This window comes from Gadus macrocephalus, chromosome 8, assembly GCF_031168955.1.
Source record: "Gadus macrocephalus chromosome 8, ASM3116895v1".
Taxonomy (NCBI): Eukaryota; Metazoa; Chordata; class Actinopteri; order Gadiformes; family Gadidae; genus Gadus; species Gadus macrocephalus.
The window spans coordinates 14,104,845-14,126,342 of NC_082389.1; the positions used below are offsets into that span (position 1 = coordinate 14,104,845).

General features: G+C 44.3%; 3 protein-coding genes across 5 annotated transcripts in view; 1 reads left to right on the top strand and 2 right to left on the bottom strand.

The window, feature by feature from the left end:
* Positions 1–1,140: 1,140 nt before the first annotated feature.
* Positions 1,141–7,272, top strand: thoc1 (THO complex 1). Its single transcript, XM_060059306.1, has 21 exons — positions 1,141–1,292; positions 1,496–1,569; positions 1,698–1,758; positions 1,844–1,913; positions 2,022–2,140; positions 2,245–2,293; positions 2,404–2,499; positions 2,635–2,717; positions 3,011–3,084; positions 3,170–3,278; positions 3,373–3,507; positions 3,842–3,942; positions 4,020–4,086; positions 4,533–4,583; positions 4,687–4,757; positions 4,842–4,937; positions 5,064–5,129; positions 5,239–5,322; positions 5,434–5,581; positions 6,054–6,138; positions 6,416–7,272. Exons 1-21 carry the CDS (start codon positions 1,164–1,166, stop codon positions 6,691–6,693), a joined length of 2,046 nt encoding a protein of 681 aa, XP_059915289.1. The 5' UTR covers positions 1,141–1,163; the 3' UTR covers positions 6,694–7,272.
* usp14 (ubiquitin specific peptidase 14 (tRNA-guanine transglycosylase)) lies at positions 6,818–13,537 on the bottom strand. Its single transcript, XM_060059307.1, has 16 exons — positions 13,293–13,537; positions 12,290–12,435; positions 12,124–12,156; positions 11,890–11,994; positions 11,298–11,401; positions 11,045–11,100; positions 10,804–10,934; positions 10,192–10,272; positions 10,002–10,084; positions 9,371–9,485; positions 9,207–9,272; positions 8,985–9,077; positions 8,742–8,870; positions 8,446–8,506; positions 8,241–8,348; positions 6,818–7,577 (listed from the first exon to the last, which is right to left on the bottom strand). The coding sequence occupies exons 1-16, from the start codon at positions 13,306–13,308 to the stop codon at positions 7,432–7,434; spliced, it is 1,473 nt and encodes a 490-aa protein (XP_059915290.1). The 5' UTR covers positions 13,309–13,537; the 3' UTR covers positions 6,818–7,431.
* A 400-nt stretch (positions 13,538–13,937) lies between these two features.
* Positions 13,938–21,498, bottom strand: part of rock1 (Rho-associated, coiled-coil containing protein kinase 1) — a 37,336-nt gene continuing 29,775 nt past the window's right edge. Inside the window, exons 27-33 of one of the 3 annotated variants that reach the window (XM_060059304.1) lie at positions 21,146–21,311; positions 19,166–19,236; positions 18,626–18,714; positions 18,189–18,267; positions 17,029–17,290; positions 16,417–16,624; positions 13,938–15,632 (exon numbers count right to left, since the gene is read on the bottom strand). In XM_060059304.1, the coding sequence (XP_059915287.1) occupies positions 15,629–15,632; positions 16,417–16,624; positions 17,029–17,290; positions 18,189–18,267; positions 18,626–18,714; positions 19,166–19,236; positions 21,146–21,311 (879 nt within the window). In that variant the 3' untranslated portion in view covers positions 13,938–15,628. Of the gene's footprint in view, positions 16,130–16,416; positions 16,625–17,028; positions 17,291–18,188; positions 18,268–18,625; positions 18,715–19,165; positions 19,237–19,353; positions 20,277–21,145; positions 21,312–21,498 lie in introns of those variants that run through there. The other 2 variants (XM_060059303.1, XM_060059305.1) reach the window with 2 other exon arrangements.

Here is a 21,498-nt window from a genome sequence, read left to right on the forward strand (position 1 = left end):
TTTTATCTGCTTATTTATACAAATTATGTGATTCATGTTAGTTCAGTGAATGCATCTTCACCTTCCGCTGATTTATATCATGTTCACTTTTCTGAGCAGGGAGCCCAGGGGAAAGAATACTATAGTTTACTACAGCATTTACTACAGTATACTATATATTACTATAGTATACTATAATATACTACAACATAGTGTGGGATTTACTATAGTAATTTCTGTAGTATACTATAGTTTACTGTAGTAGTATATATGTGGTATACTGTAGTAATAAAACTGCAGTTTTCTGTAGTATACTATAGTTTACTGTAGTAAAACTACTATAGTAAGGTTAAAAAACACTACAATATTTACTATAGTATATATAGGGTGTACTGTAGTTTATTTACTATAGTAAACTATAGAATTTTCTGTAGTATACTATAGTTTACTGTAGTAAAACTACTATGGTAAGGTTAAAAAACACTACAATATTTACTATAGTATATATAGGGTATACTATAGTTTATTTACTATAGTAAACTATAGAATTTTTTCATGTGGGAGGTCAGTTACAACACAACACAATAAAAACAGCCGTCTCTGTGGTGGATCCATTTAACGATCTAACGAAGAAATACGTGTTTTAAATTGAACTTCAACCCTACTCCTCTTTTTAATCTTCTGCCTGTCATCTTAAACTTACTCCACTGGTTCATGGTCCTTGTAACTCATCACATTCTCTCCCATCCTGTGTTTCATCACTTTCTAAGACATATTCAATAAACTTCTTATCCACAAATATATATAGATGGTGGGTGGCTTGATTAAATAAGCCACAACAACGTGTATCAAAATTAAATATAACCCCAGCAAGGGAAATTAAAGAAATATTATATGGATTAAATGCATTAAAAGAGAAGGTGTATATAATGTTTCCTGATGATATAGGCCTAACTTCAACTACATAGATGGTTTCGTTTCCAATATTCTAAATGCACAAATAGTGTACAACATCGCCATCAACTGGGCAAGAGGGAGAATAAGTGCTCCACTCAACTAAAGCCATTGGTTGACTAATATATTATTTATCGAAACCAGATTTAATTCTATAAAGTTTAAAGTAATATGTATTTTGAAGCGACGTTATTCTTTGAATATTGTTTTATGGTAAACAGTGAGTATGAATGAGTTCCGGAGCTAACCGGAAGTCCCCGGAAGTAGTTGGTTGGTCGTGTGAATGCACTAACAAACATTGTTGTGCAAAGATGACTACGTCCTTGTACAACTTTATCGATGCTAAAGACAAATTTGCGGTGAGAAACGTAAATTACTAAACTGTCGTGTTTACTTGTGCTCGATTTGTATAAATTATAGATGCAGAGATGTCTAATTTATAGCGGTGATGTTAAAAGACAAATGCACACTAGCTCTCACAGTTAGCATTGTTTACTCTCCTATCAATTTACAGTCATGTTCGTTTCTCCCATTTATACTAATCCCATTTTCTGCCACCCAGGCGTCGGCTGTAAGTGCTCTGGCAGGGAGGACCAGCAAGCCCTTGATCAATGCCTTCAACCAAATTACTGGGAAGTAAGTACAACGCGCCAGCTAGATGGCACGTTGAGCGTTTTCTACAACATGCGTCACCGGTCCTAATAAAACAAACGTTTATTGATGAACGTGGTGAAACTTCATTTAATCTCTTACAATTTTTGCAGCGAGGCGGAAAAGAAAACCACACTTGACCAGTCTTTAAGGGGTGTCCTCGGGGATCAGATTGTAAGTACACATGTATTGATTTACTTGGTTCATCTTTGTCATGTGCCTTAGAATATTTTAATGAATATTCACATTACATTGTCAGGTTGAACAGAAGGCAAGCTGTGATGAGTACTTGGCACTCATCTATATTAGCATCGAGGCAGTAACAGAAGGTCGGTACAGGATCTTGCCAGTCTTGGCCTAAACTGATCATCACCACATCAACAAATCGTCCATACTTCCTGTATGAATTAATGTGTTTGATCATATGACCCTCATAGGGATTTGCTCTGCCACGACCCCATTCCTCTTACTGGGAGATGTGCTTGACTGCCTTCCTCTCGATCAGTGTGACAAGATATTCTCATTTGTGGAGGAAAATGTTTCCACCTGGAAGTCGGTATGTTATGTTTCCTCTCACAGCATCTAAGCTGACCTTTTTGTTTTTTAGAGCATTATGTTTTAATTTAACGTTATCATGTCTGTTTCCTCTCTTCCCTTCAGAGCACGTTTTACTCTGCAGGGAAGAACTACTTGTTGCGGATGTGTAACGGTAAGGGTGGAGAGGCTATTATTGTACTGGTGCTGTGATCACAGGAGGTCAGCTCTGTAATGCTACTGTGATGGTGGCTGTGGATGACACCCCTCTCTCCCTGGGGCCAGATCTCCTGAGACGGCTGTCCAAGTCCCAGAACACTGTGTTCTGTGGGCGGATCCAGCTCTTCCTAGCACGCCTCTTTCCACTGTCTGAGAAATCAGGTGAGATTCAGTGTGGCTCATGGGTCATCCCATTCGATATTAAACACTATTCAATGTATAATGCCACAGAAATGGAAAACCTAGTCATTTGTTTTGCGTGTCTTAATATTAATTCAAACCACTCCTGTTTTGAAGGTCTTAATCTCCAGAGCCAGTTCAACCTTGAGAACATCACAGTGTTCAACAAGAATGAACAGGAGAGTACACTCGGGCAGAAGGTATGCAATGATGCCTTTGGTCTTTGGTTTATTAATCTTGTGGAGGATACAGCGAAAGAATTGTTTTGAAACTAAAACTAATTGAATATACTTTGAATAACCGTGCATGGATTCAATAGCCACACATTTCTAATGATGGCTTTTCAAAAGGCTGTACAGTGTAGATGGGTGTGAACCATAATATCGTTACATTATCAATGTAGTATATAGGTGATCATTTCTCAGCTGTAACGGCACCCTCACTCATGTATTTATGAATCAACTGGTGTCTGATGTGACGTTGTCCTCTGAAGCACACTGAGGAAAAGGAAGATGGTATGGAGGTGGAGGAGGGGGAGATGGGCGAGGAAGAGGTCCCTGCCACCTGGTAAGTGATCACAGGCGCCATCACGCTGTTACTCTGACCAAGACGGCTGATCCTTTGGCTGAACACCGCGTTGTGTATCCTACAGCTCCATCCCCATCGATTACAACTTGTACAGGAAGTTCTGGACGTTACAGGACTACTTCAGGAACCCCTTGCAGTGCTACGAAAAGTTCTCCTGGATGACCTTCCTCAAGGTACAGCTGCCCCGCTGTCCATCCCACACCTGAATGTTGAGCCCTTTTTCAAACGGATAGAAAAGCTGGTATTAAGGTTGTTTCTCCTGCGCAGTACTCGGACGAGACCCTGGCAGTGTTCAAGAGCTTCAAGCTGGACGACATGCAGGCCTCTAAACGGAAGCTGGAGGAGCTGAGGACTTCTGCCGGAGAACACGTCTACTTCGCCAAGTTCCTCACCAGTGAGAAGGTGGGATTAGTGGACTGTTCTCCAAAAAGAAGTGCATGTGGGTTTAGTAGGAGGGCTATGTGGGACGTTTTGATTATGTTTAGCAATTCAAGTCATTTACACGTTACAGCTAAATTATTATTATTCTCATATCTGAAAATAGTTTATTTAAAACACTTATTTTATAAGTGATTTTTATAAATTGCAATGTAGCATTATTAAAAAGGTCTAAATCCTACACCATGCAAACAAGCTGTTGCGGTGTTTGCTAGTATCCGTAATTTCTGTATTATGTTTATGAAGGGTATATTTTCTATGGTCATGTTCTGACTTTGCTTCTCCTCTTGCTTCCCAGCTGATGGACCTGCAGCTCAGCGACAGCAACTTCCGGAGGCACATCCTCCTGCAGTACCTCATCCTCTTCCAGTACCTCAAGGGCCAGGTCAAGTTCAAGAGGTAAGGCTGGCTCTGGAAGCGGTGGAGATGGACGGAGTAGAGTGAGAAACAGACACTGATCCCTTCTCCATCTGCAGCTCCAACTGCATTCTCAATGATGACCAGACAGCGTGGATCGAGGAGACCACCAAGCTGGTCCACCAGGTCAGTCTCATTATTCTCATCCCATAGAAAAGACCTGTGGCAAAATACAACACAGAGTAATCTAAATGTTTCTATATTTGTTAGGGCTAGGCGATTAATCTAATTTTGATCTCGATTGCGATTTTAGCTCAAACGATCACAAAACTAATATAATCGCGTTTTCGATATACTTTTATTTATAATTTTTTTTTATGTTTTATAGAAAGTGCAGGAACAGATGGATACATATCTGTACATTATTTTCGATTTGAACGTTATCTTTTTGACCATTTTGTGTATTTCTTTTAAGGTGCAATTTCAAAGTTTTCAGTTACAAATTGTTTTTGGGAGAGAGATGCTGAATAAATACATCATGTTTTCAAACAAACAAAAAAAAAGTAGGAATTATCGTGATTTCGTATTTTTCATTCGACGACCATTGATTCGTCCATTCTGAATTCCTACAGCTCTTGAAGGAGATCCCTCCCGAGGGTGAGAAGTTCAGTGCCATGGTGGAGGTGAGTGGCTAGACATAAGCACCATGACCAGGGCCGGTCTCCCTTTCCACACGCTCTCCCGCTGTCCTCTAAACCCCGTCTCCCCCTGGCTGCGCCCCTACAGCACATCCTCAACACCGAGGAGAACTGGAACGGCTGGAAGAACGAGGGATGTCCCAGCTTCGTCAAAGAGAGGTGGCACAACCTTATCCTGCCACTGGTCCGTCGAATCAACAAACCAACGCATGGGGGTTGTAAACACTGATCTCTCGCCCCCAGGGTGGTGGACGACAAACCCAAGAGGCCCGTCAGGAAGAGGCAGGCGCCAGAGGACTTCCTCGGGAAAGGCCCCGACCGAAAGCTCTTCATGGGAAAGTAAGGAGCTCTCAACAGAGCGGCGCACGGACGCATGGCGCTCTGGCATGACAATGTTTTCACAATGTAAGGATTGAGACGGTGGTCCTCTCCTCACATGAACCGTCGTGATTTGTGTTGCTATAGCGACGAGCTGACCAGGCTGTGGAACCTGCACGCTGACAACATGGAGGCCTGCAAGTCTGATGACAGGTCTGAGCTTTGAACAGAATTGAAATAAGTACATTTATCAGGATGCTATAATTGTCACCATGTTGTGTATATTTACTTGAATCCTATGCATCTTCTGTTTCTCAAACAGGGAGTTCATGCCGTCGCTCGACGAGTTCTTTGCAGAAGCCATCGAACAGGCGGACCCAACCAACATGGTGGAGGATGAGTACAAGTGCGTGTGGGCCATTAAACCCGTCCTGTGTTTTAAATATACATCATATTTAAAGTTTACTTCTCAAACGGTATGTTTATTGTGTGCTTTTCTTTCCCGCCATTTCCCCAGGGTCGTACGGAACTCCAACTATGGCTGGCGGGCTCTGAGGCTCCTGTCCCGACGGAGTCCTCACTTCTTCCAGCCCACCAATCAGAAGTTCAAGAGCCTGGCGGACTACCTCGACAGCATGGTCAGCAAGCTGGCCAAAGAGCTGCCCGTAAGTGTTGGCCGTGGATTGTTTGTTTGTTTCTTTTTGCTCAATGTAGTCTCACAAATCAGATTTTGGATTAATGATCCAATATTTTGGTGAGCAGAGCCAACTTTCTTTCGCTTCCTATTTGTCGATGTTCGGGATTGTGGGCAAAGCGGCAGCCAGTACTAATAAACAGTAAAAGAAAGTGTCTGTCAAGGTTTAAAATCAACCCAGTGAATACTGACCCATGAAGAAATGAAATCTCTTTTTGAAGCTTTTTATACTTACTTTTTGAACAGTTTTTCTTCTGAAGAATATCACCATAATGAAACAGAAGGTCTTCTATTGCGTAGAATGAGGGCTCCAGCGATCCTTTGTTGACTGTGACTGTTCATTTCAAGAGCTATACATGGGGTCTACCATGATTGTACGCCGTTGGACCGGGCTGTGCACCACTGCCTAACCTGCTGTCATTGCAACTGTTTTCCCCGTGTAGAAAGACATCCCCTCAGAGGAGATCAAGACCGGGGAGGAGGACGACGACGACAACGGAGATAACCTTCTGAAGGAGAGCAATGACAGTACGTTCCAGAAACCTGACGTCCATGTTAGGAAGACTTTCACCACATGCCACTGATCTTTGTTGGATGCATGGCACCAGGTCCTGCAGCCTACAGCTAGGCTGCAGGACCTGGTTACCTTTGAGTCACTAGCCTGCCCCGTTCTTTATTACGATTTCCTAAATGTGGCTCTCTGGCATCCTTGATCTTTACTGCCTGGTTGTGACCAGGTTATATATTATAGTTTAAACCCCAATAGGGCTCAAGATCGTGTTATTACACTCTGTCCCTCTCCCAGGTCCCAGCATGCAGAGCAAGATGGTGTCCAACCAGCAGATGGATGACGTTGCAGCCAAGCTGGGTGCCAAGTGGAAGACCTTGGCCGGGCAGCTGGAGATGAAGGCGTCGGAGCTGCGGGAGATCGAGACGGACAGCGAGGATGTGGACATGCAGGCCAAGCTGCTGCTGGTGGCCTGGCAGGACCGAGAAGGGACCCAGGCCACGGTGGAGAACTTGGTCTCTGCCCTCAACGCAGCTAGCTTCACTCAGATCGCAGACAACCTCAGTGAGGCATAGTTAGAGCATGCCCAAAACATACATGTTTTTTTTATTGAGTCAATAGTTTCAATTTTGTATGTTGTGTCCTTGGAGCCCTGCCCTAAGTGTTTTTTTTTTTTTTGCACCGTGAGAATAAAGCAAGTTTTTCTAATAAACAGATTTTTATTTGTAATCATTCAGGTCACACGCTTGATTTAAGGACAATTTCAACAGTCTTTGATATAAGTCAGCAGTCAATAACTTACAGAGCATTGGTTACGTCTTACTCATGGCAGGTGGTAGAACAGGAAACCAAATGTCAGCATAGGTGTAATGTAGGCCGGTATGGCCCAATATTTCTGTACAAGTTGATTAGTTACGACAGGAATATTGTTTTGTCATGAACACCTTGGCAAAGGCTTTTGGAAAGTAAAAAACAATGAAACTGCACAGCTAGACTTCAAGTCTCTGACGGACAGTCAAGAAGTTGCGTCTGGTCTCCACTTAGAAAACATTTTCCAAATGAAGAAAAGAGGCAAGAGTCCATTTTTAAAACCATTCTCCACTAATATACTTGAAATGCCATTCGATGACGTTTTGTTTTACAAGCTTCTGTAAGGGTTACAAAAAAACAAAGCAAAAACATTTTTAAGGTCATCAACTTTTAAAGACACCCGGATTTATTGCACATCTATGCAGACAGTGCTTCAAAATGGCATTTTTGTAAGTGTTGGATGTTGTCCTATCGGTTTGTCCTCTTCTGCAGTTTTCTCCACGTTAATCGTCCTCTTCCAGTATTTCCAGCTTCCGGGGTCCGTACAGCAGCACATACGCTATGTGCCAGTCGCCCCCGCCGGACAGCCGCAGAATATCCTCCGGAGACACCACGCTCACCTTGTCGTCGTCAAACTTCACCCACTCATCTGGAGAGCGGTCAAACCAGTTATGTTTTGGAGTAAGATAACATTGATACAGAACTGGGCCCCGTTCCCTGAAAGCCTAAGTGGATCATCATGCGGAATCAGATAAAGTCGGCTCTCTTTACTGCGCAAAGCACGTTTCAGAAATCCGCACATTAAGATGAATGTAGGTGTCACACAAGCTATTTTTGATTTTTGTTAATATGGAATTATTTCAGGGGGGAAAATGCCATGAAAAAATGTACGCACTGCATTCAGGATTAGGACTGATGCATATCGTCCTAGGCCTAATCAATTGTGTTTTAATATCTTTAGCATTTATATTATTGCAGTCTATTCTTTTCTTATGCTGCTCTGCTGTTGGCCTTGATGGGGAGACATTTTAACAATTTTTAACCCCATTTTCCTGCGACATTCCTGCGTCTCTCCCTCCTACGGAGCCCATTTCAGCACCGTGTCAGTGGACAGTTACAATCCTACGAACGTCGTGAGTGCAGTGAACTCGCGTTCATGTTAGGAGGAGTTTCAGGAAACGCTCTAAAGAAATTTAAGATGGATCGCAAGATCCACCGTGAGAATAATTGTACGAGCGTGGATCCATTGCTATCGGGAAACGGGGCCCTGCTGTCATGCTGGTGGTCGGTGTAACGTTGGCTGAGGGGTTACCTTCTTTCCTCTTGACCCAGCCCACGTAGTGGCCGGAGGAGCTGGAGCGGCCCTGGTGCGTCAGCACGGCCTGCAGGTCGTAGTAGCCGCTGTTGTTGGAGCCCAGGTCTGGAGGAAACAAGCAGGCCGGCGTCACAACTCAAGCTCTGGACAAGCAGTGCAGGCAAAATGTGTAGACGGGCAACAAAACAAAATAACTGCCTACCATCAGGGAAGGAGACGTCCTCGTATTTGGTTTCTTTCACAACAGCAGTTTTCGTCACTACCTGGGAAGGAAACACAGAATCAGCAATATTTAAGTTACCTTTATGGGTTGAGGACAAAGAATTTACAATGGTTCCCATGCAACCACAAAGTAATCACTGATCATTTGAACGCACAGCTCTAATGGTATGTGTAATGAAATTACCCTATCCTAGAGATGGGCAGTGGTCTCATTTGGCTTCAAAAGCACTAAGGCGGGACAACAGCTTTCATTTTAGTCCATTCGTAAATGCGTACCTTCTTCTGTGCCATCTCTAGCTTCTTGTCATCCACCACCTTGAACTTTGACCTCATAGGCTCCATTTTCTTCTGGACCTCTGATGTGCACAGCTCATACACGTCCAGCATTAGGGGGAACTTGACATCCTTTAAAATAGACAGAACAGCAGGTCAGAATTTCAGACCATGTTTCTAATCAGCCATTAATGACTGAAATGAAATTGGGTGTGGGAGACCCGTTTAAGGTCCACCAGGACTGACCTTAAGGACTTTGGCATTGACAGACTCCTTTTCTTTGTAGAAAAAGCGGACCATCTGAATGGTCAGGTAGGCAGGGAGACGGCCCAGTTTGGACTAATAGGGAGACAAGGCAGGATCAAGTATGTGAAGAATAATGCCGTCTACATAGCACATTTCTAAAACAATTTGTCTGCCACTTGAGGACAATTGAAATGCATAACGATATGCGGCAAAGAAACGTACCGATTTAATGTAAAGGGCATTTCTTTCCAAAGACGGGGACATCTTTGTGATTTCTTCTTGGAGTCTCTGGTGGAAACAAAGAAAAACACAGCCTTGAGACACGGGACACCTTGGAGACAGGTCTGCGGTGGGCTGTGGTGTCGGCGTGGCGGTCTGCAGCGTACCAGTCGGAGGCCCGTGGCGAGGTACTTGACCTCCTGGTTGATGAAGCAGCTCAGCTGCAGCTGGCTCTCCTTGCCCTTGGTGGCCTCCTCGTCCTCAGCCTCTGTGCATTTCATACTGAGCCCACGGGTTAAGGAAGGAGGCCGTTAAAGCCCTGCACACCCAGCGAGCCAATCAGAAGAAAGGAGCTGCGTTAACCAGGGGTTCACCAGAGAAGTGAAGTCTTCCTTGAAGTTCGGTTCAATTTGAGTGCTGGGTTACACTTCCAGCTAGTGCGTCGGCTGAATTTATTTTAACAAGACCTCCAATGTGTTGAGCTGGGGCAGAACTACCCTTGATAGCGCTGTGAAAAAGACTTGTAATTGGTGTACACCCCCTTGATATGCTAGTTAATGTCAACAGGTGCTGCCCAGTCTAAAGCGAGTGTGTGGTCTGGTTCCACTTCTGATATTTTGCCTGGTAGTAATTATTTCTGGGAAGAATAAAGCCATTTCGGAATGAGTCATTTTCACCAATTGTGTGTAACATGGGCCTACAGCACCCCAGCCCCAGATCACCAGCCTCAAATAAATCAAAAAGCTTTAGATGTTAATCTAAAGTCTTATTTGTGACTCTACACGACAGCAAGGATACGTGGTTTCAAATTCCACACCGAAATACTGGTCGATGAAGTTCTTCTTCGTGGTGGACGCGACAGCTCCACCCTCAGCTTCAGTCTAGAAACAGAGTCACAGCAACCAGCACACGCATCAGTCCTTTCTCCAGTCCTTGCGTGGTGAAGAGGTTAAGGTGGGGAACATTAGATAAAGGACAGTAGGATCACCTCCATGGGAGTCTCTGGCTCCAGGGGTTCCAGTTTCTGCTGGAGGACCCTCACCATCTGCAGCCAGCACTCATTGGCATCCTGCAGAACAACAGAGGACCACGTCAGCTTGACCTCGCAGGCTTACAACATCCAGCGCCATGAACCTTTTAGAGCCCGACCAATGCTTGATTTTAGGGGCGGCTGCCGATATTAGGGACTGAAAAAATATTAGGGACTGACTCAAAATATCGGCCAATATTTATGATATATAGATCTATCCGTCGAGCAGCAGTAGAGCAGCTCCTTGGGATTTGCTTCGGATCACAGCATCATCACGTTCAAATCCGTGAGCTAAAGCAAGCAACATGATATGAGTGTTTTTGTGAATGTGCCAGTAAAAGCATTTGGAGACTCAACCACCGCAATAGAGGATTTATAAAGAGGTAACTACATTCATAAATGGCTTTTTTTTTTTTTTTTTTTTTTTTTTTTACCCCGTTTAAGAACGCTGACCAATTTATATTTTTCTGGATGTCGATAGTTTTCTTTTTGGTTCTTCCTAAAACAATAAGGCCCATTTGTGTGAACGGTGAGGAGGTAGCACCACTACCACTGTGGAGAGACACTTACTTGCTGAAGGTACTGACCCTGGTCTCCCTTCTCAGCAAACTGGGGGAAGGCCATGTGGAGGAACTGCAGCAGGATGATGGGCGGGAGGCTGGAGGAGGTCTTCTCCATGGTCTCGTATAAGTCACGCAGGGCTGGGGGGGCACAAGCACGTGTTCAGCTCCAGCGTGAGGCTAAGCAAAATGAGAGATTGGTGCTTTGGAGCTCTACTCATTTTAATTCTTTATGTGGGATTGCTTTGTACCTGCTGTGATGTACTGGGACGCGTTGGCTCCTGAGCCCCTCAGGGCACCGGCATACCTGTTGATTAATGGACAATCAACCGCATAGATGAGGATTGTGAAAACAGTGGAATTCTTTGTCCAATCGTTTTATTCTAGGTGTGTTTTGACATGGCCGTGGGCAAAGTTTGCTGCATGCTGTCAAAATGTACGATTCAAACTCACTTACCCTGCCAGGTTATTTCTCATAAACTCTTAGTAGCAAGATAATGTTACCTTTTGAGGGCAGATTTGAGCTCTGGCACAGAGCGCAGGCACTGCACGGTGGCGTTCATGTAGCAGGTGTTTCCCAAATTTGTTAGCCCACAAGGAAGCTCCATCTAAAAGAACCAGGGGAGAAGGAGATTAGGTCCATATGGGATTATTTGAGGGATCAAAATAAAGTTCTATACCTATATTCTATGCAACCATATTTTCCACAACAATTAAATGCATCACATTTGAATAAAATAAATGCATTTATTTTGTCAACTAGATGATACAAAATCGAATCAGATAATTAAATATTGACGGCAATTATATATTATGTGTTCAGGATTGTTTTATAGTTATGCATCACAATACCACATGCTTTCTGAAGTCAGCTGCCCAGATGTTAAGAAGAAAAATAACCATAACGAAGGCATTTTGTCCAACGGACCACAATATAATAAGAGGCAAAATCGTTTACTTAGAATTTAAAAAAAGTCATTTTACAGGCACGGCTTCGCCTGACAAATAATCTATTGCCTCAATGTTTTTGAATAGCATCTTAATGACAACCGAGACAAATGACAATAAACAAAGCAGGTGGGCTAGTCTGACTTACAGCTGAGGCCAGCTGCTCCTCAGTCATGTCCTCCACAAACATGGGCCTGACAGCAGGCTCCTCAGGCAGGGCTTCTGCAGAGCCCATCATCAATAGGGTCATTCCCTAGGAACGAGAGATGTGTACAAAAATGTCATCCAATTGCAATAGTTACAAGACTTTGATTTGCTACATAGATGTACATTATTCACAAATATTCACCCTTCTATCCGTGTCACTATTATTTGTACTTACATTCTTGAGTTTGATGTTTCCCCACTCGTCGTCCTGAAATGAAAACAGGGCAATCAATGATGAGCTGCTATTAACAATTATAAGGAATCAAATAGGCATGCTGTAAGTGGAAGACTGTTGGTCACTGGTGACCTCACCGAGAGGTGAGTGTTGTTTTGGTAGCTACCTTCAGAGTGCCTCCCTTCACCATGACTTTCTGTCTTTCTGGCTGAACTCCTGACAGGGCAAAGAGCTGAGCCTTGAAAACCATGGGTGGCTCCTCTGTATTCAGCTCGATAGCGTCAAACTTCTCCTTCCCCCATTTGACATTGACTGAACGAAACGGACACAAAAGAGGAGTGGTGTTTTAGTGAGTTGTGGTGAAACGTGGCTGAAAACACAGCAACACGCTGCCCCTGTGTGCGCCTACATGACACAGCATATTGCGAACACTTGCAGAAGACACGACCAGTTGTTGTTGTATTGTTGCGGGCCTTACGGGATATAGTATACGTTTAAGTGATCCAGGATAGGTCAGCAATATAGCCGTAACTAAACCTTACTGATATGTACATTGTCGTATTAACACCAGACTGAGTTAAGAGAGTAACTCGCAGGGGCAGGATGACTATTACTTTCTGTTCGGCTACTCTGATGTCCTCGGATGGGATCCCAGTACACCCTGGGAGTGATCACAAGTACCCTTGTTCATCCCAGGTTATTGAATTAATAATAATTATACTAACGTTACTACATCAAAAATATGTTTTCAACTTAAGGTACTACACAGTTGTTAGCTTGCTTCGTTATGCTACATAGCATGTTGCTATCGAAGGAGGAAGGCGATCGCCGGTGTGATGGCCTAGCTAGCTGGCTGTCGACTTCATCGAGCGGATGAACAACTAGTCAACTAACTCATGCGAGTGTGTGTATCATTGATAAAGTCTGCAAACCCCGTAGGCATCTATATCCCATGACAGCGTTAGAAGGACTGGCATGGAGTCCCTTTGGTTTTTGCCTATTGCTAGCAAGTCAGAAAGTGCTAACAAGTGCTAGCTTGAAATCGACCTAGTCAGCTAACATTAGCCATGCTAACAGGAAAAAGTGAACAATACAGTTCAGCACGCATGGGTTCGTACTTATAATTACAAGATGGCTGGGGGATACGTTTAGTACAAATTATGTCCTACCTGTGTAAACTGGCATATTGTAACGCGTGGTTTCCTTGACGGCGTTTCTTTTTCTGACTCCTCCGGGGCGCGATCAGAGTTGGCTATGTTATGTTTAGTTGCAACTTCATTCAAACACAATGACGCTGCAGCTGCGCACGGTGCTCTGAGCGACGTGCTCCGGCATCAACCTCACGACCTAGCTCCTCAGGAACCCACCCGAGGCAGGAGCTGGTATTACACTACAGACGACAGAGGCATGGGAACCAAGATTTCTCCTCGTTCTAGTTTCAACGTTGTAAGATATTATACATATTGCGCAATCCCTCAATGTATATATGCAGCCAATAGGTGTTGATAGGGAACAAATAAAGTATAAATGTTTCACGATAACTTTAAGATGGACAGGCTGCCGACCAGGGATGTTTCTGCTTGCCAAAGCATTGAAAAATGATATTAATAGATGTTCATCTGTAGCTTTGCCCCCTTAGAATTATGAAAAGTTCATAACACATTTAGTGACTGGTTGCATTTAACCAAAGTGGTGATTAGGTCTACCTTGCAGATTGCAACACTGTGTGCACCAAGTGCAACATTGATCATAATTGGGATTCCCAGTTTCACACCTGCCTTTTCTCTTAATAGCAAAAACAATAAAATACAATAAATGATAAAGATATGTTTATTGACACATATCCATCAGTGCGGCCTCCAATGCAATTAAACATGCAAATTATCCAAGACAAAATAAGAGTAGATCATAGTTCCAGTGCTTTTTGAACTGAACAAATTAAAAAAAAAAAAACAAAAAAAAAAAAAACTTTATTATCACGGAGGTAATCCATAATCCTTAGGATTCTCTGAATATATTTACACACTGTATGGGGTTTGCATTAACGGGACTTTACCATATTAGCTGAACTTGTAATCGTTAACAAGGATAGTCAATGACACAGGTCTTAGCATCGTTAAGGTACACCGTCCCGAAACTTGTCATGTGATATTGGAGCCCATAATCTTATCCTGACACACGGACTCAGGCTTAATGAAGTTCAAAGAAGGAAAAAAAAAAAAACTAAAACATGAAAGGTTTTGAAAAATCCACAAATGAGAAACGGTTTTCTTTACTTTAAAAAATAAGCAACGGAAGAGTTAAGATTTGTCTTGTTTGGAGAAAAACACAACAGATATGGCAGTAAAATCGTCATCCAAACGTTAAGGCACTAGGTGGGCCGAATGCTACACCTGTTTAGTCTTCTACAAATAATTTACAATTCAAACAGTGCAGTTTTACATTTGTTAACTTAATGTTTTCCTTTTCAACCATTTATCATGACTCAATGTAAGGCAATACATTACAAAAAAAATACAAAAAAAACTGAAACAATGTACCCAATGAACACACAACAAAATTATGTTTTAGGTCTCCTATATGCCATTACAATGGAATTTCTTTATGGCTTGGAGCAATAAAAATAATTATACTCATAAAAATAATGCATAGATTTAAATGATGATCTTGAATGCTTGCTCACTCAATACTCAAACCATCTAATACTTATTTCCCAATACTCCCTACCCTGATAAACAGACTTGCAGAGTAATACGAATACAGGCAACAAGGCCACCAGACTCCAAAAGATAAAGGCATAAAGGTCTTTAAACTGAAACGCATGTACGTTTGCTATTAACAAGGACCATCTGGTTTTCTCTGGGATGGGACATTTTTTAATTTCCTTTCCATATCTAAAATAAAATATAATTTGAAACCTCCCTCAAGACGCAGTTTAAACCAAGCCCGTGCAACAGTACCTCGTCGATCACATACATGCATGCAGGTGACGGTCCCAGCAGAACCCCCTTCAGCCAGTCTTATGCCGTTACAACGCTCAGAATGATATGGAACATGTACCCATGGTGGTCAGAGTGAGTCTCTTCCACCCGCCCCCTCTCTCTCCCTCCACCCCTCACTCCGTCCCCCGAGTCCGGGTCCATCGTTTGGTTAAGGTGGAGTGCGCCCTCTTCTGGAAGATATGTAGAGATGCAAGCAAAGTGTGCCGTCCAGTGAGGTGGGCGGGTGGAGCGGGACGGAGGAGGAGGAGGTGGTGGGGGAGTCGGTCTTCGGTCTGGCGGAGGAAAGCGGAGGAGATAACCAGCCACACCACGTCCCTGATCCCTTGTTGTCTGAAAAGACTCCCACAGTGTTCCCAGAGCTGGCCATTTTGCAGTCATTTGTGAAAAGGAAGAGGCTCCAATTTTTTTTTTTGTATATGAAGATATTTTTTTTTTTTAGGGGAGGGAAGAAGGGAGGAGGTGAAACATGTAAGAGTCCAAAGAGAATCCAATGCTTCAGATGGTTAGCTGGAGGGAAAAAGAGAAGAGAAAGGTGTCGAATAAAAGGAATGCAAGACATTTCTCTGTTGGTTAGTACCCGGCCTAAGTACTAACAGGTTAGTCATTACACAAGACGTTTCCTCTCCCACAGCATTACACGGGATGGAGAAGACGCAGGACAAAATGTCAGTGTGGGCGAGGTGATCTCCAACTCCGTTGCACTGAGGCTGGCAGATCGTTTCTGAACACATTAGTGCCGATCACACGAACCAGAGACCCCAGGTGACGATGGGAAAGAACATTCCAGAGGCCAACCAACCAACCCACCAACCCACCCATGAGGACCGTCTTCCATTAGAAACACCCGTTAATAAATAGTCAGGCTAAACAAAACCAAAACACAGGCGGAGAGCCGAGGACACTAGACGTTCTTTTTGTTTATGGGGCTATTATTGGTCTGGAGGAGTGGCTGTCAACAAGTGCTGGAGGTTGTGTCTGCGGCTTGAAGGCTGGACTGCGCTCTGCTACAACAAGACAGGAGACAAACAGCAGGTCATGGGACTGACGAGACCACATCCCCCTCCACCGGAGGGCACTCACAAACAAGGCCCTGGTGAGGGCAGCACACCTAAGACAACTTCCCAGAATGCACCACACCGACATCACCCTAGGGAGAGGCGCTGGCTACAGATCATAAAACACAATAGGAAGAACAGAAGGCCGATACCTGGAAATCAAAATGTATGAGGCTGGAGTAACGGTTTGAAAATGGCCCGGGTGTGAGAAGCACACAACGGTCACATGTTTTTACCTTGGCTTCCCTGTGATGCTTTTGGGGTTCCTGCGGAAGGACTGGTTTGCTACGGAGCGGGTGGAGATGGTGCGGGGGGAGGACCTGGAGAAGGTGGAGGGCGGGGTCTTGGGGATCTTCTTGCCCAGGTGGCCGATCCACTTCTTCTGCTCGTCCTGGGTCAGTGCCAGCAGGAGCATGTCCCGCGCAGACGTCACGTCGTAGTTTACTGGAGGGAAAAGGTGGAGAGGGCCGCAGATGAAGAAATAATACATGCATGTATGTATTGTGATTAAAATCACAGCATGTGGGCGTGTCCACCTAGATGGGTGGACACGCTACCAGCCTACCCATTGGACTGTAGCAAACGTTGCTCATCTATCAGTCATACATCTAGGTGGACACGCCGACTTGTGATGTCAGAAGAGGCTGAATTTCTAAACGCCTTGTAACGGCTAATCTCACTCAAACCTGGTGGTATAATATGTCACCTTTAAGTATGAAACACAAACAAAAGTCTGCGCTCTAAAACATGCACCAAAACAGAACGTAATACAGACAGGAGAGTACTTGAAGCGAAATCTTTCATTCAACCACCACACTGTTTTCATTAATAGTGAGCAGACGGTTCACCTTTGCAAGGGGCGATGACGTCCTCCTTCTTGTCCAGGTGGTCCTTGTGGCACTTGACGTGGCAGCGGCGGCACTCCAGAGCCTGCGGCGGCTTGAAGACGTGCCACAGCGGCTTGGGGCACGCCTCGCAGTTGGAGGGGAAGTGGTAGAGGGTGGGGATGAACTCGTGGCCCTTGTGGGGCAGGCAGTTGGCCTTGTCCCCCTGGGGCACGCTCTCCATCTCCGCCTCCTTCCGGCACTCGCCCTCATTGGCATACAGGATCTGGGGGGAGAGCAGAGCGGACCGGTGAAGCGGGGGACGGGTGGGAACGTCGACGCTGAGGCAGTGTTGTTTTCGTCAGGCAAGACGAAAACGAAAATGACGTCGTCAGACCCCTTTTTTCCATGACGAAAATGAGACTAAGACGAACGTCACCAAAGCCATATAAAGACTAAAATGTGACGAAAAATGTAGACATTTTCGTCAGACGAGAACTAGACGAGACTAAATTGTTAGTGAGTGGACGAACAAAAGTTTCAAAACATGCTTTTTTCCCGCCAACTATAATATGCGGAAAAGAAATGGAGAAATGGAGCCAGCTGCTTGTCCTAACAGTCACGCCCCCATCACACACTAAAAGCCTCGCTCGCGCGCAGCTGCGCCTGCACGCACACGGCACACACGAGTGTGCCGTGTGCGACGAGTGCGACAGTCCGACGAGTTTTCGTCGGACTAAAACTAGACTAAAACCTTTTGAGTTTTCGTCAGACTAAAACTAGACTAAAACTTTCAAAGATAGAAATGACTAAAATGGGACTAAAACTAAGAAGCATTTCGTCAAAAAGACTAAGACTAAAACTAAATCTAAAATGCCTGCCAAAAACAACACTGCGCTGAGGCGGGAGCGGGTGTTTGGTTAGGACGGTTTGAAACCCGAATGATAAGAGTTTGAGGTTGGAGAGTCCAAGCAAAAAAAAACCTTCTTGGTGGTGAAGCCGCAGGTTCACAGCTAGGCATTCTTGAGCAAGATTACTGCCCCTTTTCGTTTGTATCAAAAAGTCCCTTTGGCTTAAATTCCTCTTCCTGAGCAAACCAAGATGCATCCAATCCAAGTAAGGAGTGAACAGCGTGGATGTACGTATGCGTGGGCATCCAGACGGAACAGGGAGGCTCCACCTACCTGGAATATCCGAGGAATCTCCTCCGTCTCGGCTCGGTACACGTCTCCCTGGGTGACCGGCCTCACATGGAACAGTTTGCTGCAATAGGCAGACGGACAGACAGGCGGATGAGTTCTCTAGATGAACAGAATGTTCTACACACAGACCCAGACGGAGTGAAGCTGTCATTGAGGAGTGACAACCGCTCCTCTGGGTATTGTTGGTAACCATGTCTCCGTTTGTTTCCGTCACGTACTTGGGGAGCAGAATAACAATAATGACATTAACGGCAATTGGCTGTCATCTCTATGGGGTCATCTATTGCTTCACGATGTGAAACGCTAGTGAGTATTACACACCCATCTCTTCAGGGTAGGATTCCTAACCCCTTTGGCGGGAAGTTTGCCACTTCTGGTGTGATGCAACAGAAGAAAAGTGAACACAAGAAAGTACTCACTCAATATCCAGCACCATGCAGGGGTTGGACTGCTCTTTATCCTGCTCGTCGTTGTAGAACAGAATCTTCTTGCTGCTCACCACCACGTACTGCAGACGTTGAACCGCAACAAAGAGCGAAGCGACGGTGACAGTGGGGCAAAAGTGTGAGAACATCAGTAAGAGACGTGGTTACTGGTAAACTTTTTTAAAAGATAAAAAATTATAAACATTAAAGCGGACATATTATGCCACCAGCTGTGACTGTGATTAGCCTTACAAGCCGTTTAGAAAATCTGCCCCATACGACATCATTAGTGGGCGTGTCCACCTAGATCTGTGCTGGATAGATGAGCAACGTTTACTTCAGTCCACTGGGTAGGCTGGTAGACTGAAATATCCAGCACAGATCTAGGTGGACACGCCCACTAATGATGTCGTATGGGGCAGATTTTCGAAATGGCTTGTAAGGCTAATCACACTCACACCTGGTGGCATAATATGTCCCCTTTAAGAATACCAATATTAATCCAAATCATAAAAGAGGACAAAGAGACGGCACCTGTTTCTTCCATCCGTAGCGCTTGATGTTGGTACGGTTTGGAATGGACAGCCAGCCTTCCAGACGGGACTCTGTTTAAAATAAGGAAGGAGAGAGGGGGAGGGGAACAAGTTACTAATGCACGTCAGCGTCAACGTGCTGCGGAGGGCAAAGGACAAGGGCCATGCAGTGCTTCAATCAGAGCTCAACTGGGGAGGGGGGGGGGGGTACAAAGAAGTCGACAGACAAAGGTCAGCAACCAAAGATCAACGGTCAAAATACACCCTGCCGCAGCTTCACCTTAATATAACTGGGAACTAGCAGGAGAAACCTGGGAAAAGTATTAACTTGAAGGATGTTATGGAGCATGATTCGATTCCATGTTGGTGAATGTGGGTTTACTTTGTTACAATAAGTTATTGGCCAACTAACTCACTTACCTCGCTGAAGGTAGGATTGGTTCAAAAGGCCATTTGTTCATTATGTTAAAGTGATACCAATTTGAATTAAAGAGCATGCCCGTGGCAAAACAAACTATTACAAGGCGAACGGTCAATCTAAAAAGGTGTTGTGATAATGTGACCTTTGTGATGTGAGACTTAAAAGATAGTATTTCAAGTGAACATGCAGCTTAAACTGTACATATATAGCTAGACAGCAGAAAAAACTATTAAATAAACCAATAAAAGGGTTTGGCAGTGGGGAGGGGATTAGCCTCAGTCTGATTATGTTTAGAAAGATGCTATGAGCTACATGTAAAAGAGTTATGCTTTCATGTAATGCCACCGCACTCTTCCGTCCTTACAAAATGTCAGCCGACAGCGTTAGCAGACATGTCACGGTTAGGCAAGGAAAACTTGTCAATGCATTTTATTTTAACGCTCGCCAAACCCGCACGCTTTTTTTTTAGAAAATGCCAGAATATTCCCGCAAATTAACCACCCCCACCTCCTCCAACAACCTCAAGCAGAAAAACAAAGATATAATATTAAGACCATACGATAAATAAATAAACGGACAAAAGCACACGACTTGCGAAACACAGACCAGGCACGGAGAAGGAGTTCCTTCAAAGTTACTCACAGAGGGAAAGAAATGGAAGTTACAAAGATAAGAGGAGAAGGACAAGCCACTGGATGAGAGAAGAACGAAGAGAGGAAGACAAGGGTTTTAGACCACACAGGAAAGTACACAGCTTCACTCCCATGGTAGACACAGGATTCCTTCATGTATTTAAGATTATGATGAGAAGAAAATAATTTATTATTAATTAAATTATTAACATAATAATTATCAAAGCTATCTCTGAGATGAAAGTGATGTAAAGTTTTATAACGCTGGATATATAAACACCCGTAATAGATCAACACGTTTGGGATTTAAAAATCATTTTTTGCATTGGTATTAAATCATCCTTATATGGATAATACCACCATCCTACCAATTGATCAGTCTAGAAGGAGACAACGAATATGTATCAACTATTGGCTTGTAAAGGAAATATGCATGATGAAACAGATCATTTAGGTCCTTGACTAGTTTGGCTGGAAGCCAATGCAAAATATATAAACAACACTGCAAATCTCTAAGTATGCTATCCTATGTTGGTTGGCAACCATTTTTCCAACTTTAGGAACTATATTCCCTGGCCAAAGAATGATTTGTATTCAATAAATGTTGACGTGCATTTATTTTGTCTAATCTTTCTAGGTAGTTTAGTAACCGTTATAGTAACTAACTTCTAAAAGCAATAAAATAAATCTGCTTAGCGGCGTGGCTAACAACGCCCGCTAGCTATTCTACGACCACCGTGAAGCCCGGCCTCGCGTGGCTGACTGCTAATCCTCCCTCCTCCATCTGATGAGGCTCGCAGCCTCTCCAGTCCAATGGGACCGAACGCCACATCAAAAGATGGCCCCCCCCTCCGCTCTACTTATAGTCGGCACACCACTCGTTCATCAGACGGCCCTGCGCGCGAGTGACAGCGACGGCGGGACCTACCTGCGAGGTTTCCGTCCGTCTCGTCCGCCAGCAGGCTGGTGACGCTGGAGCTGTCCACCCGCAGCTGCAGGTCGTTGAGCTTCTCGCGCAGCTGCTCGATGTCGCTCTCCTTGCTGTCCAGCTGCATCTGTAGCTCGTTGCGGTACGCAGACTCCTCCACCAGTTGCTGTGGGGGTGGAGGGGGGGGGGGTCAATAACCATCGGTGAAGGCCGAGCAAGGAGTGGCGATGATGTGCGATGAAGGCTGGCGACGTGAATAGAGGATTTTCAAGGATAAGACTTGGGAGTGTTTTTAGTATCTAGATTAACCAAAGTTCAAGTTCATTATAAAAAAGAACACTGATTTGTTTTCG